General features: G+C 39.8%; 1 protein-coding gene across 7 annotated transcripts in view; it reads left to right on the forward strand.

The window, feature by feature from the left end:
- The first annotated feature begins 2,923 nt into the window (after positions 1–2,923).
- Positions 2,924–24,497, forward strand: part of kdm3b (lysine (K)-specific demethylase 3B) — a 29,576-nt gene continuing 8,002 nt past the window's right edge. The window contains exons 1-22 of one of the 7 annotated variants that reach the window (XM_084133373.1): positions 2,924–3,347; positions 4,692–4,865; positions 5,496–5,609; positions 5,729–5,834; positions 6,663–6,787; positions 6,926–6,994; positions 7,766–7,939; positions 8,084–8,491; positions 9,973–11,200; positions 13,318–13,525; positions 13,613–13,827; positions 14,966–15,118; positions 15,225–15,329; positions 15,429–15,556; positions 15,656–15,920; positions 17,178–17,425; positions 17,520–17,795; positions 17,882–18,053; positions 19,512–19,602; positions 19,717–19,847; positions 19,937–20,056; positions 21,217–21,240. In XM_084133373.1, the coding sequence (XP_083989499.1) occupies positions 3,189–3,347; positions 4,692–4,865; positions 5,496–5,609; positions 5,729–5,834; positions 6,663–6,787; positions 6,926–6,994; positions 7,766–7,939; positions 8,084–8,491; positions 9,973–11,200; positions 13,318–13,525; positions 13,613–13,827; positions 14,966–15,118; positions 15,225–15,329; positions 15,429–15,556; positions 15,656–15,920; positions 17,178–17,425; positions 17,520–17,795; positions 17,882–18,053; positions 19,512–19,602; positions 19,717–19,847; positions 19,937–20,056; positions 21,217–21,240 (4,693 nt within the window). In that variant the 5' untranslated portion in view covers positions 2,924–3,188. Of the gene's footprint in view, positions 3,348–4,691; positions 4,866–5,495; positions 5,610–5,728; positions 5,835–6,662; positions 6,788–6,925; positions 6,995–7,765; positions 8,492–9,972; positions 11,201–13,317; positions 13,526–13,612; positions 13,828–14,965; positions 15,119–15,224; positions 15,330–15,428; positions 15,557–15,655; positions 15,921–17,177; positions 17,426–17,519; positions 17,796–17,881; positions 18,054–19,511; positions 19,603–19,716; positions 19,848–19,936; positions 20,057–21,216; positions 21,241–24,497 lie in introns of all 7 variants that reach the window. The other 6 variants (XM_084133367.1, XM_084133368.1, XM_084133369.1 and 3 more) reach the window with 6 other exon arrangements.

The raw sequence follows: 24,497 nt of genomic DNA on the forward strand, positions 1-24,497 counted from the left end.
GAGCATTTTCTCTATAGCTATTTAAGGGCCAACAACAAACTCAGTGTCTGAAATCTATAGATCCATAGCCAACATGTTTGTGTAACCCATAATAACATGATTATGTGTGTAGGCTACACTGTTTTCATTTTCCTCTCAGGTGATGCATGTCGCAAAAAATAATAAAAAAATAAAAATAAAAGGGTTATTATCACATGGCACATTTATAAACAATCAGCTGCTGTATATAAGAACATAAACTCGTTGAAAAGCATTAGCTGCTGCAGTTAGAAATACAATTACAGTTGATGGTCGATGTGTTCATGACATTATTTGTTCATTTCATTGCGTCTAACATGCTGATGCGCGTGTCTTTATGTGCTTCCCCTGTAGAGGCCAGGACTCGGGTGGATCTAAGATTTCGTATTTATTATTGTTTATTAACATTTAATTATTTGGGAAATAGGCTAATAATGCCGTAATATTATCCTGTTGACCGCTTTCTTGCATGAAAGCTACCCATCTTTCGAACTTCAAGGCAAGCGAAGCTGAACTTGTTATTGTGTTTTTAAATGTCACCATCTAGTGGAGAAAACAGATTTTACAGTGTCACAGTTACACGAACTTGTGAATTAAACTAGATTTAGCAGCCCCGTTGTCATGAATTTTATAATTGTGATTGAAATAAACCTTAAATAAATTAGCTTTACGATATGTTTATGAACTTTCTGAAGCTTCAAAGTAGGCCTAGTTGTTGCATAGCTGTCAATGGAGGGACAGAAACCTCTGATTTCATCAAAAAGATCTTTGTGTTCCGAATATGAACGAAAGTTTGTTGGGTTTGGAACGACATGAGGGTGCTTAATTAATGACAGAATTTTTGGATGACTATCCCTTTAATTCATCATTCAGGAAAAATGTCAAGAAGAAATGCCAACATGGTTTATTTAACACTTTATTCAGGTTAACAGAGCTTTGCCTGCCATAGCTAATATGCTCCTGTCAGGTCTCAGAAGTTTAGACGTCATCCATGTCCCAAACCTATCCCCAAATTCATAGTGGTCATAGTTCCACGAGACTGAAATCTTCTTCCTAACTCATAAACAGTGTCCAGAATGGTCTCTTGCGGCCCCTGCTGGCAAAATAAACACTGAGTTCCCACAGCTTTTCAAAGATCAAATCCTGTTGGGATCAACTAACACCAGGGATCATTTCCTGTGGGATGCCTAGGCTCCTAAATTTAATTTAATTCAGAAGTGAGAGTCCTGGATGTGAGTTTCCCCATTCTCACAGCTGCTGCCTATCGTCAGAAAGCTGGTGATCCACTGACAGAGGGTGGGCACTGGGCACATCCAGCATGGGTCAGTTAGTATGATAGAAGATCTGGTTTCATGGTGATGAAAGCCAAACTAAAGCCCACAAATAAGATCCTCGCGGGTCTGTCGAGATGGTGCAGGATATAATGCAGTCCCATGTTCACAGACCTGTTTAGAGGATCCACTGATGTCCTTCAGGTAGTCCAAAGCCAGTCTCTCAAATGACCACAGATGTGAGAGCGACAGGTCTGTAGTCATTAAGGCCAGTGATTTCGGTTTTTTTGGGGACTGGAATGATAGTGGAGTGTTTATAATGAACACTTAGATCACATTTATGTTATGTTGCTGTAAAGCAAGTAACATCTATTTGTGAGGAGATAGATAGTGATTGGTTCTTCTGGTACTGCCTGTAAAAGGTCATGTACAAATAATATGCCCTTTTCGTTTGAATGACTGAATGTAGAATGTTCCCACATATTAATGTGTCAGAAACAGAAGGGTGCTCTGTTGTTGGTGATTTGAGACTCTCTCCACATCAGTAGCATGCCCTCGCCATCTGTTTTCTCTCGGGATGATGAATCCTGGAACTCATGAACAGGTGGGATGAGAAGATTGACAAAGGAGAGTAAGAATAAGATAGGCAGCAGCTAGTGAGACTGGGGAAACTCAAATCTCTCACAATCAGCACTGGTTTAATATATATTAAATTAATGATGTAATTTTGTTTTTCAGAAAAGTTTGGGCTTTGTAAAAATAAAATATTGTCTGCCATGTCCTGGGGGAACAGGCAATAAATGTGTTGCAGATAGTACATTTATATAGATATGTTGGATATATAGCTAATGTACAGGATAACATTGATGAATAATTAGAAATTATTCATTAGAAATGTGTAAGAAATGACATGTTTAACTTTAAGGTAAAGTCAAGATGCTGTGTACATGATACACTCGTAAAAAATAAAGGTTCTTTATTGGCATTCTGGTTCCATGAAGAACCCTTAACATCCATGAAACCTTTCCATTCCACAAAATATTCTTTATAGTGGAAAAAGGTTCCACTAAAATGTTATTTACACCAAGAAAAGAAGAAGGTTCTTTTAAAGAATGGATCACTGAAAGGTTCTTTGGGGAACCAAAAATGATTCCTTCGTTGCAAAAACACCCTTTTGAAAATACTGTGTAATGTAGGTCGTCTGTGGTGAGGTTTAAGCTTTTTTGATTTACATGGAGGATTGGATCCAACATTAAAAGAGTCAAAACAGAGAGGCCATTTACAAAAAGGTAGGGATTTTGTAAGGTTCTAGTCTATCATTTGTAAAGGATTTGGTTAGGTTATGTTTAACATGCCACTGGGAATAGTCTTGGTCGTTAAAAAATATATATTTACAATTAAAAAAAAAAAAAAATGGGGAAAGTGTCAATAATTGTCAATAAGTTTGTCTATAAAGCGGACGCTTCATCTCGTTGCTGCGCGACTTCAAGTCCAAATAAGCGCAGCTGAATTCTCGCGAGAGTTTGGCGTGACCCTCCCATACAGACCTCCAGAGATGCGCGTTCACTGTGTATGGCGCGTACAGTGTCCAGCAGGGGGCGCTGCTCTATTTCTCGGGTAGCCCGTGAAGCGCAGTCCCGCAGCAGTACGAGGGGTGCGTTTGATCACTGCACAGCTAAATGGCGGATGAGGACAAGGGGCTGAAGCTCGAACAATAACACCTTCTCTCCCAGTAAAGCGCGTTATCAGTCGTCTCAGCTTGCCGATGCAAATCCCGCGCGCACAGGCTGCAGTCATTCATATGTGGCTTTAGTAATTGACGGGTTTAGTTGAGGCACGATAGATCGCGGATTTTAGCGGAGCTCCAGAGGAAGTCGCTCTCTTCATGGTGGTTGTGATATGGGGGACTCGCTCGGTTTGATCGGGAAACGGCTGCTGCTGCTGCTCAATGACGGGAGCTCCGCGTCTGCCGCGGGCGTCGGGACGGATCCGGCGGCCTGGCTCCGCGGCACCGTGCGGGCGGTCAGTGTGATCGGGCTGGCGAGCCCGGGGGTGGAGGTGAGACCGACACAACAACAACAACACCACCCCGTCAAAACATTAAACAAAACCTGCCCATGCGAATCAACTCTGGTGCATTCGACAGTTTAACAGTGTAACACAATGTGACCTGACTCTAGGTTGCATCTAATTCTGAATTAAGGGAGAGATATGCAGATAGACTTAAGTGTGTGATGGAGTGCTAGTTAGCTAAGTAGCTAGCTGCATATAAGGGCTGGCTTAAATCCTAGTGAGCCGCCTGTGTTTTTGGAAGTCACTGATGCTGTCTGGTTAGGCAGCTTACTAGCTTACTAGGCCCATTGTGATTTAAAATGCATTCAGCACGATAAATGCATACGTCAAATCGATTAAACATACTCACTATGAATACAAAGGGAAGGGCCATTGTTTATGTCATTCTGCCTTTGTAGTAATAAGGAGAATGAGCTTTTATAAATGGGTTATTTCTATTTAGAATAAATGGATAAATACTTGGGAAGTATAAGCTATTTATATTCGCACAGGCAAAAACTTTATTTAAAATAAATTTTTTTTAGGAGTTTTTTTTTTTGTCAGTCATTAGTCTTGGATTAAATTGCATTAGATTCAGTTTAATGGTGTGGAGTACAAGTACAGAACCAATGAAATGCATGGTAGAGACATGCAGGCTTTTTATTTCTTGTGCACTGGTTTGATTTAATCCCTAATTTTTTTTTACCATCTGTTATTTACTGGAATCCGGAAGACTAGCTGATGTTACTTTTTTTGTCCCTTGAAATGTCTGAATGCTGTTCTAAAATAACTGATTCTCTAGCTGATTTATAAAATGAAACTCGGTTAACATGTTGTGATAAATTCAAAATGTGGCATTTTTATATTTATAACATATGATACAGTTAAGCAACATTCAATACTGAATGATTCAGCGTTTTAAACGAATCGGTTGAGTCAACGATTCAATGACCCCTTCATAAACAACTTCCTTATTCTTGAATAAATTGGCCATTTGAATGAATGACTCAATGGCTCACCATTAAGACGGTTATTCATTTTTGAGAGGAAACTACTTGGTGAGTCTTTTTCACTCACCATATTTTAAAAATAGGCATTTTAATCATATTAACAATGCTGAAATATGAGTTAAAATGAGCAATTTTCTTGTTTGGTGCTGATGAAGGGGTACTGAGCCTTGTGGTACATAGGACAAAACAGTTTGGGAGTTTGGTATGTAATGAACATAATATCCATTTCCAACAGATGGAAATTCAGGTTGAATTCACGTCAGTTCACGTTGAAACTTGTAGAGTGCAGCATTTTGCTTCTGTGTTCTGCAAAGATGCCAACCTCCCATCTTCATTGCAGGTGTTCGTGGAATTTGAGAAGAGCCCTTGGCGGCAGCGCTCATGGGTGCAGGTGTACGGGGACGAGGTGCGTGCGGTTCTCGTGGAGAGTGCCATCGTCTGGGTCAACTGCACCGACCCTTCCCTCTCCCTTCCCTCGGCTCTGACAGCGGTTGCTTCTCAGTGGCCAGCCTTGGTGAGTACAGATGCACACTGGGATTCTGCTCTTTCCATCTGGGTAATCTTCCAATAATTGCCCAAAGTCGGCATGAAACTGAAGTTGCGCTAGTCTTTTCTTCCCTATTGTGACGTATATCCAAGTGAAACGGCTTCTCGAACAAGAACATATGAAGGACGGGACTTGATTTTGTCCATGGGGAATTGATTGGATGGTTGTGGTTTGCTATTGGTGGATCTGATGTGAGTGACAGGTTGTCCCGCCCTCATGCCAGTAAACACGTCATCAGAGAAGAGAAGAGATGTCGCTCCAAGAGGGAGGGGAAGTTATTCTGATTAAAGATTACGAGGACAGATTTATTTAAAACGCATAATAATATGCATGGATAAATCATTTATAATAAATAATGAAATATTCCATTAAAGACAAAGAATTGTCAATTTTGATTTCATGTTGAACTTCATACAGGTCGAGAGCTGTCTCCATATTATCATCTTTGCTTTTTGTTGTAGTTATAATTTGATTAGAAAAAGCTTTTGGAAATTGTTTAGACTGGAACTCTTGTAAGAGTGAAGATATGGTTTTTATTCACTCGCATCCCATACTGGTTTCCCGAACCCACTTGTTGTCTCTTGTCTCAATCTTCAGGTGTTCAAACCGCTGGTTGACCGTGTGGGTTTGGGATCCATGGCTCCTGTCGAGTTCTTTGGACCAAGAACTTTGTCGTTTCTCCCTAATGGGAATTCACTGCGCCCATTTGAGGTTGGTGACCATCATAAGATCTGCATTCTGATCACTTTAAATTTACTAATGCAGAACTTTTGCGCTGTACAAGTTTAAATAGAACTCGATCAAATGGATTATTTTCTTTATTTCTTCAGACTGAAAAAGATTTTGGACACTCTCTGCTACAAGAGCAGCCAGCGCTTCATGCTGCCATCAGCAGTTGGCACAGTGACTCTGAGCTGCAGGAGATCCTGCGCAAAGGTCAGTTGCATTTACCTATAAATAAACTCTAACTCTATAAACGTGCATGAGTAAACTTACCTGTGCAAAGCCTGCAATGAAATCAAGTCATGCAATATATAAAGGGTTAGTTCACCCAAAAATGATAATTCTGTCATGTAATCACCCTCATGTTGTTCCAAACCCATGAGGCTTCCGTTCATCTTCGAAACACAAGTGAAGATATTTGTAATGAAATCTCTGTCCCTCCTTTGAAAGTCTATTCACCCAAAACTCTGACACTTCATAACATTCATAAAGAGATTTTAAAATAAATCCATATGCATCCAGCAATTTAGTCCAAAGTCTTCTGAAGAGACTCGACTGCTTTATGTGATGAACAGATTGAATTTCGGCTTATATTCACATAAAAACATCGATCAGCGAACACAAACAGAAGCTCAACCATACTTGGTTCTTGCTCATCCATCAACCATGCTTGAGCTTCCGCTTACCAAAATTAAATGCTGTAAATATTGTTTGCTGATCAATGTTTATATGTGAATAAAAGCCTAAATTCAATCTGTTCATCCTATAAAGTGATTGAGTCTCTTTAAAAGACTTTGGTCTAAACCGCTTGATGCATATGGATTTATTTTATGATCTCTTTCTGAACGTTTTGAAGCGTCAGAGTTTTGGGTGAATGGAATATCAATGGAGGGACTAAAATCTCTCTTAAATCTCCATTTGTGTTTCAAAGAGGAACAAAACAACACGAGGGTCAGTTAAGGATGACAGCATTTTTATTTTAGGGTGATCTATCCCTTTAAGCTGGTAATATAAGCTTTATTTCTTTTCTGTCTTGTGCAGGATCTTTCACTATTCAGGGTCGGAGAGTACAGGTGTACCAGCCGGAGTTTGGGGAGCCCTGGGCGCTGGGACTCGTATCTCAGCATGATCCTGTTTCACACATTATGGAGATTACCATGGACCAGGTACGTGTGCAAGTCAGTGCGCTGTCTGTTTAGAAACTAATGGTGTGACCATTGACTGATTCATGGCGTACTGTAGATGCAGATGGAAGCTGATTTTAGTGTGTGGCTTAATGTGTCAATCATGGTTTATCATTGCAGGGTGAGGAGACACAAGTGGTCGATCCTCGGGTTATTCATGTGATGCTTGCTGTGGAACAATCAGATGAGGTATGTTCGAATTCTGTCACTGCTAGTGTCGATTAGAGTGTTCCAAAGAAACCGGTTTTTATTGAATTGTTTTTAGTAATATATTTTTTACTTGCACCAGATAGAATTTATTAAATTTTAAATTTGATTTACGAAAACATTATTTCAAAGATTAGCAATTAATAGTTGGAAATTATGAGTCTTTGAGAACAAATTGCATTGTTTTTTTAATGCATTTACAAAGTCATTTAAATTCTGAATATTGTATACACACTAATGTTCAAAAGTTTTAGATTAGATTTAGATAGAAGTAAAAAAAAAATGTTTTTATTTCAAATAAATGTTTTGAACTATTCCTGAAACAAAATTTCCACAAAATATGAAGCAGCACAATTGTTTTCAACATTAATGATTATAAAAAATGTTTCTTGAGCATCAAATCAGCATATTAGAATGATTTCTGAAGGATCATGTGACACTGAAGACTGAAGTAATGATGCTTGAAACACAGGCATAAATACATTTTTAAATATATTAAAAATAAAGGTTGCCTTGGTGAACATAAATTTCTTTCAAAAACATTTAACAAAATCTTATTGACCTTAAACTTTTGAACAGTTATATATGTTTATATGCATATACTCACACACACACACACACACACACACATATATATATATATATATATATATATATATATATATATATATATATATATATATATATATATATATATGAACTTCGTAATTGATCTTGTGCCTGGGTCATTCTACCATATCGTATCTCTTTTAGAGCCAAGATAGACGCAAGAAGGAGGGTGATGGTGGGAAAGGTGAGGGCAGTCGGCGGCGCCGGACAGCATCCGAAGGAGATGAAGACGTTACTCTCAAACGTTTCAAAGGAGCCGGGGAGGGTGCCTCTGACAGCCAGAATGGGAATGGCTCCAGCAAGGACGCTGAGGCTATGGTAACACGTGTAGAGATGCCGGTAGAGGTAGTAGTGGAGAGAAAAGACGGAGGGGGTGGCGTAGGTGGGAGGGTGTCGAGCACCTGTAGTCCAGTAGCTTTCCCAAACCAAGACTCCTCTAACAACACCAATTCCTCTCAGCAGGATCACTCCCACATAAGGAGCACAAGTTTTGTTAAGGAGAATGGCAGTTTTGTCCCAAACCAAGAACGTATATCTTCAGTGTCAGCTGTGCTTCCTGCGTCCACTCCAACACCACCTCCATTGAAGCCTGCCCCATCGCCTTTTTCTAACACTTTTCCTTCTTTGGGGCAAATGCCCAGTTTGGTGCCCGGGGCCCCCGCCCCCAAGTCATCTCCCACACTCCCAGCATCCGAGAGGGAGGAGGGAGGTGTCCTTTCAGGGTATCCTAAAACAGCTGCCCTGGTGTCTCCAGGTCCTGTGACCATTTCGTCACCTTCCCAAGACAATGCTTCAAGTGTGGCTCTTTCTGTTCCTGGAGACGCAAACCTAAAGCCCAGTATGTGGGGATCAACCCCAGAAGCAAGCCAGGTAGGAAATGATGTTCGATTTTTCCTTTTGGATCTATTAATTAATTCGAAAATTCATTAAAAATGTAAAAAAAAAAAGTCCCCAAAAATGGAATATTATGAATTAATATACATTTGTGAGAAATACTTTTTATGGTGAAAAATATATTTAAAACATCTTCAGATTTATTTAAATAGGAATGTTCAAAACCAAATGAAATCAACATGAATATCATTTATTTTGCCATGTTTATTAGTGTTATTTCTATATTATTTTGTAGCATTTATAAATATTTTAAATTAGCTTTTGTATTTTTATATTTTAATAAGTATGTGCTTTTGTCATTTTTATTAGTTTGTTTTCTGTTTAACTATTTTATATTTGTTTTTCTGTTTATTTTCTTTCAGTTTTAGTAATTTTACAACTTCAACTTATTTATTTCAGTTAATTGCCAAGACATCATTTACAACTTAAGTTTTTTTTGTTTTTGTTTTCATATTAAAGGGATAGTTTACCCAAAACTTAAAATTCTGTCATTAAAGGAGAACTCAATTTTAACATTGAGCTCATTTTTTTGTAAATTTGGAGTGCTGTCAATACAGAGAACAACGACAAAAATCGGTGTTGCCTACACCGTGTTATCCTCTTTTTAAAATTTGCACCCTGTTGACTTCAATGGGGCAAGTTTTAAACCTGCTTTTAGCCTCTTAACATCCTTGATGTGTCATTACAAGTGCACAGCCATTGTGAGTGATTCCTTCAGAGTGAACACGGTGAATCTGACTGCAGTAGATGTGAAAGATATGAATAAAAGTGATGTTAATTCAGCCAGCGCTCATACCTGTATATTTACATCCTGTTTTCGGTCGAAGTCCACAGTAATCGATCGTCGAGTTCACGCGTGTGATCATAGATAACTAAACATATGCGCGTGATCTCGTCAATCGATTACTGTGGACTTCGACTGAAAACAGGATGTAAATACAGGTATGTGCGCTGGCTGAATTAACATCACTTTTATTCATATCTTTCACATCTACTGCAGTCAGATTCACCATGTTCACTCTGAAGGAATCACTCACAATGGCTGTGCACTTGTAATGACACATCAAGGATGTTAAGAGGCTAAAAGCAGGTTTAAAACTTGCCCCATTGAAGTCAACAGGGTGCAAATTTTAAAAAGAGGATAACAATGTTAATATTGACTGGAGTTCTCCTTCAATTACAGACCCTCATGTCGTTCCAAACCCATAAGACTTTTATTCTTCTTTGGAACACAAATGAAGATCTTTTTAATGAAATGGAGGGACAGAAACCTCTTTTCATTAAAAATAACTTCATTTGTGTTCTGAAGATGAACGAAAGTCTTATGGGTTTGGAACGACATGAGGGTCAGTTTTAGTTAATATCAACACTGGTTTTTAACAAGATTTGTCCTTTTTTTTTTCTGTGAACTCTTATTAGTCTTTGACCATCACTTATTTGGCTTATTTATATTTCAGACGCCCAAGACCCTTGCTCTAGCTGCTGCAGTTTTTGGTAAACAGTCAAGTGAGTTTGGAGATGTTCCCACACAGACAAATGGTTCTTCCCAGGAGGACAAGCCTTTTGGCTTTCCCTTTGGAGCTGCGAAGGAACCGCAGAGGCAGAACGCTGATCCCTCAAAGAACCTGTTCTTTCAATGCATGTCTCAGAACCAGAGTATCACACAAGGCCCTTCAAAGGCCTTCACATCCTTGTCCGAGTGCCTGAACAAGGAGCCGCCTAGCCTGTTCAAGCCTTCCGCTCCCTCCGAGGGTTTCAGGAAGGCAGTTGTGGCTTCTGCATCCGCTGGACTGTTTGGTTCAGCACCTGCTAGTGGCCTGGCACCACCGAAAGAGCAGCCAAAAGTGCCTGATATCAAGCCTGCAGGCAATGGGCTGATGAACAAGCCATTCGGAGCGGTTGTGGAGGCACACGGAAAACTCCCAGCCACTTTCCCCTCAGCCATCGGTCAAGCTGCGAGCTCTGCGGAGGTGCTGAAACCCTCTTTGGGATTAGGAACCAGTGGACTTGGAAGTGCCAGTGGTGGGATTAGAAATGTTAACAGCTCGAGCCCAGTCAGCGGTTTCGGTTTGCTTGCTGGCAACAAGGTTTCAGAAACTCACGAGAACCTGTTCCTACAGGCGTCGAAGGAGACAAATCCATTTCTCGCTTATGGTGGAGCTGTTTCGCACAGCCCTTTCAGTTCCTTGTCAACTCCAAAGTCGTCATCTGCCCTGTCCGCATCTGCTGTTTCACCTTCAGGCAGCACCAGTGTACTTAGTCAAGATCCTCCTGGTAATGAGGTCAAGCCAAATCTGTTCACCATGGCAGAACCTCCTAAGGGAATCTTAACTCCCCAGTTCGCTGCTCCAGCTCTCATGACCACTCCGTCATTCACATCGGTAGCACAGGATGGACAACAAACGCCCAAAGCAAGCAAAGAGGGTTCAGATGTCAGTACGGGAGCCCGACTCTCCACTGAAGGCCAAGGTGTCGCTATGCCCTTCGACCAAACCAAGTTTTCCTTGGAGGAACGCGGTCAGTCCACCAAAAGGGATTCAGAGTCCAGTAGCAACAGTGACCTGTCTGATTTGAGCGAGGCGGAGGACAACTCGAGCCAGAAACCTGGGGTTCCTGCAGCCAATGAGGATAAGAATAAGACCCTGCCTGCGCCTAAGAGCCGGCCGCGGAACAAACCCTTTAAAGGTAACATGCTTGACTACTGCATGCTGTGTGATTCATAAATTAGTTCACCCTAAAATTAAAATTCTGCCATCATTGACTCCCCCTCATGTTGTTCCAAACCTGTATGAGTTTCTCTAATCTGTGAAACATGAAGGAAGATACAATAAAAGTCAAGGGGTCCAGTGTTGTTTTGGACCTTAATTACTTTCATTGTATGGACAAAAACAGTTGAAACTTTTCAACTCACTTTTGATTCCTTTTGCTTCATGCCTTATAGCATTTTTATGCAATCCGTAGTAGTGGTCGATGTGTATATTGGTCGATATTTGACATTTACTAATTATCGGCATTGGCCAATAAGTCAGTTTCAGTTTGGCTGAGATTTGTCAGAAGCAAGATGTTTATTTTGACAGCTCTGAGAACTGATATCAGTGTGTGAGCGTGGGAGCTCCTGTGCGTCTATGTTTTTGCATAGAGTGGTGCAGTGATGACATATTTTTGTAGGCTAACCCGTAAGTTAGCATCACCCTTGTTCCCTCGGCTTTTCCATTGGCTTTTGTATTATTGCAGAAAATAAGCTCTGTGACTGACAAAAGTTTATGATTCTTTCTTACACAATTTGTTCATTATGATAATCTTCACAAATGTTATGAATTATAAAGCCTAAAAACTATCGGCAGAAGTAAGAAGCTAAAACAAACTACACCACCATCGCATGACTTCAACATCGCCATCACTAAGCTTCCGACAACTCTTTATTAAAGAACATTTTCCCTGAAAGATTGAGTTAGAGTAGTTTGATTATAAGCACATTGAGGCTGTGAAAGCGGACTAGTGCGTAGATGAGTTTACCTGTTCAGCTGATGATATTTAATGTCACCATGAACTTCTGTAGTCCCGTTTAGCCAATTGTTAGCAGTTTAAGACAAATAAAAGTTAAAAAAAAAATCACAAGCAGCTATTACTGATGCATTTTATGTTGCAGAATAAAACGAGAAAATAACGTCAACTCAACCATCTTTTTTTTTATGGTGAAAGAAATGTATAAATAAAGAAAGCCAAAATATTAAATCTCATGATTATATTTTACTGTGTTATTCACTGTTTTGTAGAAGGGGGTCAAAATGACCATTTGAACTTGAGTGACAGGCACGCAAACTTGGGAAAAATAATATTTATGGCCAGACTCAGGCACTCATTCTATGCAATTGTGTTAAAAAAATCGAGATGCATTTCTAGTTTCAGCATTATTTGTTGTTCAAATATTCCTTTGAAAAAGAAAAAAGTATGCGAAGTGACCCACATTTGGTTTTGGACCTCTGAAAATGTGTACAACTTACTCCTGGAGTTGCATTAAAATCTCCATATCTCTGGGATTGAGCCATATCGGGCCTTTAAAACCAAAATATAAAAGAATATTAAGATATCTTTAATACTTGAGTTACAGGCATGCAAACTTGAGGCAAAAAACACAAGAAGTGCTTTTCCCATTTTGGAACTGTCACTGTTGGCATATAATGCAACAAAGATTGCTAAAGTAAACAGATTTAACTAATAAACCTAGCAATCTCTGTGTAAAAACAAAATAATGATGCCCTCATCTTACTAAAGTCATTTTTACCCCCTGTAATTTGGCACCAAATCTCATGTGAAAATTGTCTTTTTGATCCCCCTCTTCAAAATAGTGGATTACTCAGTCAATATACATCAATTATATTTAATATTTTGGCTTTCATCACTATTTTTGTTTGTCTATCTTTCTTTGATTTAAATTTGAGCCTGGGAAGTTTCCGAAATTTAGTTGCTTTGACATGGATTGACCCTTGAACTTGTTTTCACCTCAGACCTTATTTCAGGCATTTAACCAAAAACCCATTGACTTCATTATGATAGAACCGGAAGTGATATAAACTTGCCTGGGTTTTGGCCTACAAAAATGTCATCCCTGCAGAACTATTCATTAGTTTACTGTCTTTGTTTAACAGTTCTGTCCATCGGCCACCTTTCTTTCTAAGATATCGGCATCATCGCCATCAAAAAATCCACAACGGTCGTCCGCCAATCAGTAGTTCATTTTGATAGATCAGTCAGCATTCACGGTCACCTGATTTTGAGTTCATGTGTGAACATTTATCTAGTGGGACAGTCCGTGTTGAAGGACCAGAGTAAGGTTCGGCGCTTGAAGCAGTCCGGAGAGTCCTTCCTGCAAGACGGCTCTTGCATTAACGTGGCTCCCCACCTGCACAAATGCCGCGAGTGCCGTCTGGAGCGCTACCGGAAATCCCGCGAGCAAGACTCGGATGATGATGACCCAAACGTGGCCTGCCGATTCTTCCACTTTCGCAGGTGAATAAGATTCAGACAACTTTTGGTATGACTTGCTTAACTCTTGTCTAAGGTATGACTCTGACATCTTGACTTGTGTTGTAACAGGCTGGCTTTCACTAAGAAGGGAATCCTTCGTGTGGAAGGTTTCCTGAGCCCGCAGCAGAGTGACAGCATGGCAATGGGGCTGTGGCTGCCCTCCCTCGCGGTACATGAAGGACTTGACCTGGACACGTCCAAATATATTTTAGCAAACGTGGGTGACCAGTTTTGCCAATTGGTCATGTCAGAGAAAGAGGCTATGATGATGGTAGAGCCCCATCGTAAGTAACCGTGTAACTTATAATCTGAATAAATCATAACAAAGTATGACATAAAACCAAACACTGTTTGCACATATAGTAGTTCAGTAGTTCTTAAAGGGATAGTTCACCCAAAAATGAAAGTTCTGTCATCATTTACTCACCCTCATGTCATTACAAACCTGAATGAGTTTCTTTGTTCTGTTAAGCATAAAAGAAGATATTTTGAAAAATGTTGGTTTCTGGTCCCCATTGACTGAATTTTTTTTTCCTATTATGGAAGTCAATGGGGACCAGAAACCAACATTTTTCAACAATTTTCTCTTTTTGTGTTCAACAGAAGAAAGAAACTCATACAGGTTTGGCGCAACATGAAGGTGAGTAAATGATGACAAAATTTTCATTATTGGGTGAACTATCCCTTTAACCTTGTTTTATGGACTCTTCAAATCAGATTAAAAACAAAAAAGTAACATTTTCCTTTAATAAATTTAAAGATTCCAGTTAGAGTGGAATTTTCTTCGTTTCACACCTTTTTTTTAACCAACGAATGTTCATGAAACTTTAAGATTTTATTGATTTACATGACTTTTCTAGGTCTAGAAATTACACATTTAAAAGTTTGGAAAAAATGTGGACACGTGAATGAATTGCTTGTTATCTGAGCAATTAAAAAAAGTATATCTTCCATCATTGTTGTGATATTTCAGTCTTCATTCATGGAATATAAGTAGAGCAAATTATTCATAAAAAATCTCTTATTACACAATCTACTCAAGTTTTATGAATAAGGCCCAATGTAAAGGGGTTTAGACACTTTTCCATGTGTTGTTTTATCAGCAATAAACATAATAATAATTTTTGGTTATGCAGCACCTTTTAGGACCTCAATGTCACTTATTTTAGTGTGAACACTTAAGGACTTAATAGTTGAGACTGTTATTTAAATAAAAGCTAGCAGTGCAAAAAAAAACAACAGTTATTTTAACAGAGTTATTTTAACTAAAATAAAAAGTATAACATTTGTCTTGTTATAAATGTTCACTAAAATATTAACAAAACTAACATAAAAAAAACAACAAAAACAAAAAGTTAGTGACTATTTTAAAACTCTATTAAAGACTTGCATTAAATCTGATAATCTTCTGTGATTTTGCAGAAAAAGTGGCATGGAAGCGAGCTGTGAGGGGAGTGAGAGAAATGTGCGATGTGTGTGAAACGACACTGTTCAACATCCACTGGGTGTGTCGCAAATGCGGCTTCGGTGTTTGTCTTGACTGCTACCGGCTACGCAAGAACAGGCCACCTGAAGGTAGACATGCAACAAGAATGACTAGCCCAATGCTCATTTTGTTTGATATCTTGTGTCATGCACATCCATTACAGCATGTCTCTGACTCCTCCTTCCACTCTTTCAGTAGACGACAGTCCTGAGGAAGAGGTGTTCTCATGGCTGAAGTGTGCTAAAGGCCAGCCACACGAACCACAGAACCTCATGCCCACTCAAATTATACCTGGCACAGGTTAGTGCATTTATTCCTATTAAATATATGTAGATTTAAAATGAAGTGAAATCACGGTAACTGGAGACACATTTATACTTTCTCCTTGTACCCCTTTAGCCTTGTACAGCATAGGTGACATGGTACACTCAGCCAGAGGTAAATGGGGGATCAAAGCGAACTGTCCCTGCATTAGTCGACATAACAAACCCTTGGTGCGGCCCAGTGCTCCAAATGGCCTTTCACAGGCAAGTTTTCTTTTTGATACCTTTAGAAAGAAAAAAACATGATATGTTTCTGCAATATTTAGTCTCAATATCTCATCTTTTATCTCTTAATTGGTGTAGTCGAGTACAGCTCACACTTCGGGGAATGGAGCCAGCACCACTTCAGCCACAACCCGCCCCAATGGGGAATCTGCAGCAGGTGTAGTGGTCAAAACAGAACCCGTTGAAGAGGCGGGCATTGCTGACACAACATCAAGCACGAGTGGGACAAACAGCAGCGCGTCTAGCCCTCCTGCTGCCCCGACACCAGCCGCTAAAGATAGCAAGGCCAGTTCCTCAGCCCTGCACTGGTTGGCTGACCTGGCCACGCAAAAGGAGCCTAAAGGTGAGACAATGTGGAGGTACTTTATAACAGTGGTTCTCAACTGCGGGTAGCACTTTATTTTACAGTCCTACTCACCATGTACATACTATGTACTTATTACAGTAATTACAATAACTAGGTACTAACCCTGAACATTCACCTAACTTTAACCCCTATAGTTACCTTATGTTACCCTTATGTTACCCAGTATTTTCTTAGGGAAGGACACATACTGTAAAATAAAGTGCAACTCAACTGGTTTTTGCTTTTGCTGTTTTAAACTTAGATTTGACCCAAATTATCGTGGACCGTTATATTTATCATGTTTATACATCATTTTTCTTATATGTATGCAAAGATATTATTATTATTATATTTTATTGTTTATATTGTATTGTTAACGGTATAACTGTAATAATAATAATTAGCTATATTTGTAAAGCATCTTTTGTTCAAGAAATGCAGATCAAAGTGCTTCACAATAAAAACCATTACAAGTTCTTTACATAAAAACGAATAAAAATAAATGCCATAATTAATATAACATGAAACTCACTTTCTAATATGAAAAAAGATGAAATTAGTATTTATTTAATGCATAACAAAAGATAAATGAAAAGAAAGATGAAAGAAAAACAAAATACAAAGAATGCAAAAATTAGGTGAAAAAGTCAATGAATACAGAAGGAATTTCAAGCAAGTAATTTTAGTTTTAGTAAATTCATTTTACATTCATTTTAGTTAAAAGCTAAAGTAAGTTTTTAGCTTTCTTTTAAAAATATTTTGTGAGCTAGTTCCCCTTATGTTATTTTTGTAGTCTAATAATTTTGTTACCATTGTGCAAAACACAAATAAAACTATTAAATGTTGGTTCTGCACTGGTTATCAGACACTTCAACATGTATAAAAATTATCTATATTGGTAAATCATATGGGTTGATCTGTACTGCCTATTTTGTTTCAAGTAACAGTAAAGTACTATAAAGTGTTTTTTTAAGTTGATAAGCCTGTTCATCTTTCTATCCAAAACTATGCATGATTATATTCTTATCTACATTTTATTCGACTTTAGTACTGTTTTTTTTCCCCCTTGCTGTCCCCAACTCTTTAAGAAGAAATTTGTGACTAAATTTCCGCATTATAACATTTGATGGATTGGTTACATACTTCATAAAATGAATGAATCTCTTGAATTTGCAGCTTCTTGGTGAATCTTTGCAAGGACTCTGTGCAGATACCATGTGCTCAGGCTCTCCCTCTTGCTTTATCATTTTTCAGAGTCTCTGCGTTCCATGATGGGTCGTGACCCTCGCACTCCGTTTGGCCTGGACTCCTTCAGTACCCTTCCCAAACCCTCGGGGTCCAACCCCAAGCTCTTCAATAGTCTGCTGCTGGGTGCTGGCCCATCCCAACCCAAAGCAGAGGGTACTAGCCTCCGAGATCTGCTGAACTATGGCCCTGGAAAGCTCCCGCAAGGTCCCACAGAGGGAGGAGTCCCCTTCCCTTCAGTGTTCTCCACTGCTGGTGTAAGTATCAGCGCTTTAACTTACATCTATCTTGCATTATTTTTTTAGACTTTTGAGATTTTTATTAATATAGTTTTGTTTTTTCCCTCCTTAGCAGGCTGATAAAATGAAGGGAGGTCTTCCTAATTTCCTGGATCATATCATTGCATCAGTAGTAGAGACAAAGAAGGCAGAGGGTCGGCGTGTGTCGGGGTCAGCAGAAGGCGGCGAGTCTGGGACTGTTCCTCGCAGAGAGGGGATGATGGGCCTCAGCGTACTCGACCCCCACACCTCCCACTCCTGGCTGTGTGATGGCCGTTTACTCTGCCTACAGGACCCCAGCAACAGCAACAACTGGAAGATCTTCAGAGAGTGCTGGAAACAAGGACAGGTGAGCAGTGACAGTCAAATGGAAGAACTTTTGTTTCATCAGTTGTGTTCCACTGATGCTAATAACACTTTTTTTTTTTTTTTAAGCCTGTGCTGGTCTCGGGCATACACAGGAAGCTGAAGGGTAACTTATGGAAGCCTGAGGCTTTCAGCCAGGAGTTTGGAGACCAGGATGTAGACCTGGTCAACTGTAGGAACTGCGCCATCATCTCTGATGTCAAAGTCAGAGACTTTTGGGATGGCTTCCAGGTTATTTCCAGTGAGTACAGACGCTTTAACATCTTTAGATTTTAAAATTCTGAGCAAGATTGGACTGTATGCTTTAACAAGAACAACAACAGTTTAATTTATTGTTGAATAATTGTAAAAATCCCCAACTATGATCCCTAACATCCTTAACTACACTGAACAAAATTATAAACGCAACACTTTTGTTTTTGCCCCCATTTTTCATGAGCTGAACTCAAAGTTCTAAGACTTTTTCTATGTACACAAAAGGCCTATTTCTCTCAAATATTGTTCACAAATATGTCTAAATCTGTGTTAGTGAGCACTTCTCCTTTGTCGAGATAATCCATCCACCTCACAGGTGTGGCATATCAAGATGCTGATTAGACCGCATGATTATTGCACAGGTGTGCCTCAGGCTGGCCACAATAAAAGGCCACTCTTAAATGTGCAGTTTTATCACACAGCACAATGCCACAGATGTTGCAAGCTTTGAGGGAGCGTGCAATTGGCATGCTGACTGCAGGAATGTCCACCAGAGCTGTTGCCCGTGAATTGAATGCTCATTTCTCTACCATAAGCTGTCTCCAAAGGCGCAGGTCGTTGTCGTAACCGACTTGAGTGGGCAAATGCTCTTTGGAGAGGAGTTCTCTTCACGGATGAATCCTGGTTTTCACTGTACAGGGCAGATGGCAGACAGCGTGTATGGCGTTATGTGGGTGAGCGGTTTGCTGATGTCAACGTTGTGGATCGAGTGGCCCATGGTGCCGGTGGGGTTATGGTATGGGCAGGTGTATGTTATGGACAACGAACACGGGTGCATTTTATTGATGGCATTTTGAATGCACAGAGATACCGTGACGAGATCCTGGGGCCCACTGTTGTGTCATTCATCCACGACCATCACCTCATGTTGCAGCATGATAATGCACGGCCCCATGTTGCAATGATCTGTACACAATTCCTGGAAGCTGAAAACATCCCAGTTCTTGCATGGCCAGCATACTCACCGGACATGTCACCCATTGAGCATGTTTGGGATGCTCTGGATCGGCGTATACGACAGTGTGATCCAGGTCCTGCCAATATCCAGCAACTTCGCATAGCCATTGAAGAGGAGTGGATTTTTTTTAGATTTGTTTTGTTACCTTTTATCTTACCTTTTATTGTGGCCAGCCTAAGGCACACCTGTGCAATAATCATGCTGTCTAATCAGCATCTTGATATGCCACACCTGTGAGGTGGATGGATTATCTCGACAAAGGAGAAGTGCTCACTAACACAGATTTAGACATATTTGTGAACAATATTTGAGAGAAATAGGCCTTTTGTGTTCATAGAAAAAGTCTTAGATCTTTGAGTTCAGCTCATGAAAAATGGGGGCAAAAACAAAAGTGTTGCGTTTATAATTTTATTCAGTGTATTTTGTGGTCACCAGTTAACCATAAATCCACTTTAACCTGGAGGTCTATTATATTCTCTTTTCTAGAACGGTTACAAGGTGGAGATGGCCAACCTATGGTACTAAAACTCAAAGACTGGCCTCCTGGAGAAGATTTCAGAGACATGATGCCCACTCGGTAGGTTTTCTGATGTCATTTGGCGTCTTGGTATCTTCATCTGTGCTATATCTAACTAGGAGCAGCCAGTGTGTTTAGCAGTTTTTATGATTTGGCTTATTTATGTTCTTGCAGGTTTGATGATCTCATGGACAACCTTCCTCTGCCAGAGTACACAAAGAGAGACGGCCGTCTCAACCTGGCTTCTCGTCTTCCAAACTTCTTCGTTCGGCCAGATCTGGGCCCTAAAATGTACAATGCCTATGGTAAGGGATCTTCATTAAAAACACTCAAGTACTCAAGAGGATTACATTGGCATTTTGTTAACCTCTTTCCTTCGCCGTGTCTCTCTCAGGTCTGATCTCCACAGAAGACAGGAAGGTTGGCACCACTAACCTGCATCTGGACGTATCCGATGCAGTCAACGTAATGGTGTATGTGGGTGTCCCAGAAGGAGAAAGTGAACAAGAAAAGGGTAAGCATTAAGCTTTTATAACATTTCTATTGCTAATTTACTTAATTGTTTCTGTTCACTTATATTGCTAAATCATATTGTAATATTTTAGTTTGTATCTCCCAGATTTGTTGTCTGTTCCTGTACTGTATAAGGATGGGTATTTTGAGTAATTTTGTAATCTATTATTCTTGCCAAAAGACGAAAACCCGTTGTAATCATTAGCTCAAGGTAAAAAAAAAAAAATTAAATCAAGTTTTTTGTTTATATTTTGTCTTATTTGCTAATGTTATCACCAATAATGGTTTCAAACTTTCAGTGAAATACCAAAAATGTAAAATCCACACCGTGTTCACAAGCTGTTTAATTTCCCTGAAAACACGTCCTGTCCTAAAAGGGTTAGTTTAACTAAAAATGGAAATTGTCATTTGTTTACCACCCTCATGTTGTTCTGAACCCGTTTGACGAAATACGAAAGGAGAGGCGGAATTTGATGTCACTTTCATTGCGACTTTTTCCTCATAAAGTGAACGTTGAATTGGTCATTCTGTCTAACAAATTGTTTTGTGTTCTGTGGAATAAGGAAAGGTTTGGAATGATTATAGTAATTACATTTTTAGGTGAACTGTCCCTTCAGGCATAAGCTTAGAGAATCTACCCATAGATTAAATATTTAGATAGGAAAAATGGCAATCGAATAGAACAAAATATAGACAGTGCCTTGCAAAAGTATTCAGACCCTAACTTTTTGTTACAATATTTTAAATCGGTGAATAATAGTCCCAAGCCTCCCTCAAGAGGTAGTTTCCTAGAGGCCACCATGGCAGACCTTATTAAGAGTAGAAGCTGTATTTAATTTGAAGAACAGTTGAAGGTTGTTTAAAATGTTGTAAGGTGACAACAAACATCTATGTTTGCAAAAAGACGTACAGTATCGTTCATGAATGAATGTATTGAATGTCTTTCCCTCATAGCTGCATTTTTGTTGGTGTCATTAAATATAGCATCTGCTCTGACTGAGGTCTCTCATGGTAAAATCTGTGCAGATTATGAGCTATTGTAGTAGCTTAGCATCCAAACCACTCACAGGCCAGTGGCCCGGATGCAGTCGAGGCCTTTAGGACGGCCTGTGCTCTTAGGGTCTTACTACTTTTGACTGTGGCACCATTTCTCATTTACAGAAGCAGACCTCGCTGGATTTAAAGGTCTGTGCATTTTTTTCATTTGTCTCAACTTAGGCATGCCCCTCCCACTTTTCTCGCTCTCTCTTGTTCTACACTCCCATTGCTTTAACCCATCTCTTACTACTCTTTACATTAAATATATGGGAATAAGTATGGACAATGCACCTCTCAGTGCACCATTTTGTACTCCATTCAGAATTTCCCAGGACACCAAAACATAGTGTTTTTTGTTGTTGTTACATTTCACTGTGTTTACGCCCCTTCAGACCACTTGATTGAGTAGCTTTATTTTTTAAAGGGGTCATATAATAAAGAAAACCACAATTTCCTTGGTTCTTTTCAAGTTGGAGTTTTATGTATAATGACGTATTACTTTCAGAAATCGAAATGTTTTTTAAAGGAATAGTTGACCCAAAAATTAAAACTCACAACATTTAAAACCCATGTGCTTCTAGTTCAGCTGTGCAACACAAAAGGAGATTTTTTTCGAAGACTCTTCATGCCACTCTACAGCAGTTGTTCACAGTAATATGTAATAGTATAGACCAGTGTTTCCCAACCCTGTTCGTGGAGGCACACCAATGCTGCGTCCCAATTAGCCCTGATGCGTCTTTAACGGACCGCTCTGCCGCTTAGTCCCGTGCACCCTGTCACCGTTTAAACTGCCTTGTCACAGTTAAAATCCTCCACATTTAATTTAATTTTATTTCCCTGTATTTGAGAGAAATACAGCACTTTGATCTGCCAATCGTGGGTCTTTCATGCGGGAGACTCTCCTCTGTTTGCATAATAATGCATTTAAAAGTGAATGACCAAACGTATCTTCATGAAGTTCACAATGCTGTTGCAGGTGAAATATAATGTGGATAACATTGAATAAATCTTTTTTTGTCAGGTTTGATACTGATTTTTAATCACTCAATCCCCTTTATAACCGTCAGTCTTGCACATCCGCCATGTTTGTAGTTTTTTAACACTTTTTAAGTTTTATTTGTGCATGTAGTTCTTTTCAAATCCTCGTCCAATGCACTATGGGTTGTGGGCAATATTAGCCATTAGATCCACAGATCTGCACTTCAGATTCTAACTTCTAACCAGAAAAAGTAGACCATCCAGGTTAAAGCCCTGCACGGGCCTCAAATGTAGGCGCCAGCCCGGGACCCTAACCTGGCCCTTGTCCGACAGCTTATCAGAATTCTCGGCCCGAGTCCGACTGGAGCCCGTGACGACCAAGCGGCCAGTAGCTGACAGTGAGTTGACCACATGTTTGATCAATTTAGCCTCTCAAAACAACACTTGACTTGCTTACAATAAAATCCACAGATACAAAAAACTTAAAGCATATCACAATGTTATTTTATATGATTATCACCACCACCACCACAGTAAAAAGGCATTTTTGACAAGCTGAGGCAGGCTGCTCTGCTGCTTACAACGGCGCTCGCAAACGAAACGGGCTATACAGTCTAAACAAACAATCAAAAAATTCAAGTTGTCTTGCCTTACACCTAGACTATGCATCAAAAACTCAAGGCTTCATCACAGAGCATGGCCATTCTTATTTCCAAGAGTTTCCAACAGTTAGACTAATGAAAAAAAGTCCAATCCCAAACGAAAAATGAGACCGTCTTCTAATATGGCTACAGCCAGAAGAACAGCCTCTACGGAGCATCGTGAGAGAAAGCACAGCATCCATAGTGGAAGGTTTTAATCCAGTCCTCCTTTCTTCTTAACTCTCACAACTGTGCTAAAGTCACACTCGCTGCTACTGCACCGTGCGAGCCAGTCTTGAGTTGCGGGCTTGCGGCAGCATGTTCTCGTGTTGTTTCCACAAGTGCAGGGCATCCCATAGTTTCTTTTAATGAATGAATGTCTAAATATATAAAAAGAAGCCTATAACGGGCGCGATGCTCGGCCTGCGTGTGAGCTATGACGCTAAAAATGCAGGGCTCTAATCCAGATATATTTGAAATACTCATTTCAACATTACGATTTGGGACGCACTAATTCTAATTTCGAATACTATTTAGGACAGAGTACGTCAATTGGGATGCAGCACAACTACACATTTTCAAACTCTTCCTAATCAAACACACCTGATTCAAATCATCAGCTCATTAGTAGGGAGACATACAAAATGTGCACTGTTGGTATGCCTCCAGGAACAGGCTTGGAAAACGCTAGACATAGTTAAAGACCCAGACACACCAAATGACATCAATGAACATCAAAGGACTGTGACGTCACCTGCGTCTGGGCCAAAAAGATGAAAACGCTGCAAAGACTACAGCCAATGGCCATCTTGCTTATGTTCTGTGCCTCGGTGAGAGGAAATAACTCTTCATACCAGCAGGTTGCAGGAGTCTGTATTCATTATTCAAAAGAAGAATCAATAAGAGGACCATAAACAAAGCAGCGCTTGCTTACTACTTTCACACCAATCTCGCCCCCTGCAGGTGGATTCATTGAAAATCTCAGATGAGATGAGCACTCAGAGCACTGTTTGTGCCCTCTTGACTTTATTCACTTTCGCTTTTCTTGTGCACTGGTTCGCTGAGCTGACCAGCCAATCAGAGTGAACTCTATCACTAATGACTCTGACATGCTCAATTGGCTGAAAAGCTGCGGGGTTCGACTAGTGCCAACGGTGCAGAACACATGACAGAAACTAGACTGACAGACACTCACCATGGCCCGACATTGGTCGTCCGTCGATTTAGTGTGTCACAGGCATGTGCACTATATTCCAGGTCCTCTGAAGTTGTATGACAGCTCACTGGAGGGGTCTGTTCTTAAGACGGATTCTGTTAACCGCTGCAACTAGATCAAATGGTTCGCTCTTGAGTCAGTTGTCATCAATGAACTGGTTAATCTGGTTCATAAATGTTCAATATCAGACTGATTTGTTTAAAATTGCAGTGTTTTGCAATGACTAATATTATGACCCCTTTAATATCTTATTCTTATCTGCTATAGGAAAAAAGCTTCTTTTCATTTTTCTTCTTTTTTTTTCAGTGGTGGTTGTTGATCCTGTCATTTTTTTTTCTTTCTTTCTTTTAAATGTTTTAAAATATATTTTAATTGGAATTTGTTTTTATTCCAGGAATCTGGTCAGATTTTATTTTTCTTCTGTAGAATATGTTGGGATACTGCAACAGTACATTGTGATTTAGTGCCCCCCCCCCGCCCCCCTCCACATACAGCCTCTTTGCTCCGTTTGCTTGCTTGATCAGTAGGGCTGTCAATAGATTAACATATTTCATTTCAATTAATCTCAA

This window comes from Abramis brama (genome assembly GCF_963993115.1).
Source record: "Abramis brama genome assembly, chromosome: 13".
Classification (NCBI taxonomy): Eukaryota; Metazoa; Chordata; class Actinopteri; order Cypriniformes; family Leuciscidae; genus Abramis; species Abramis brama.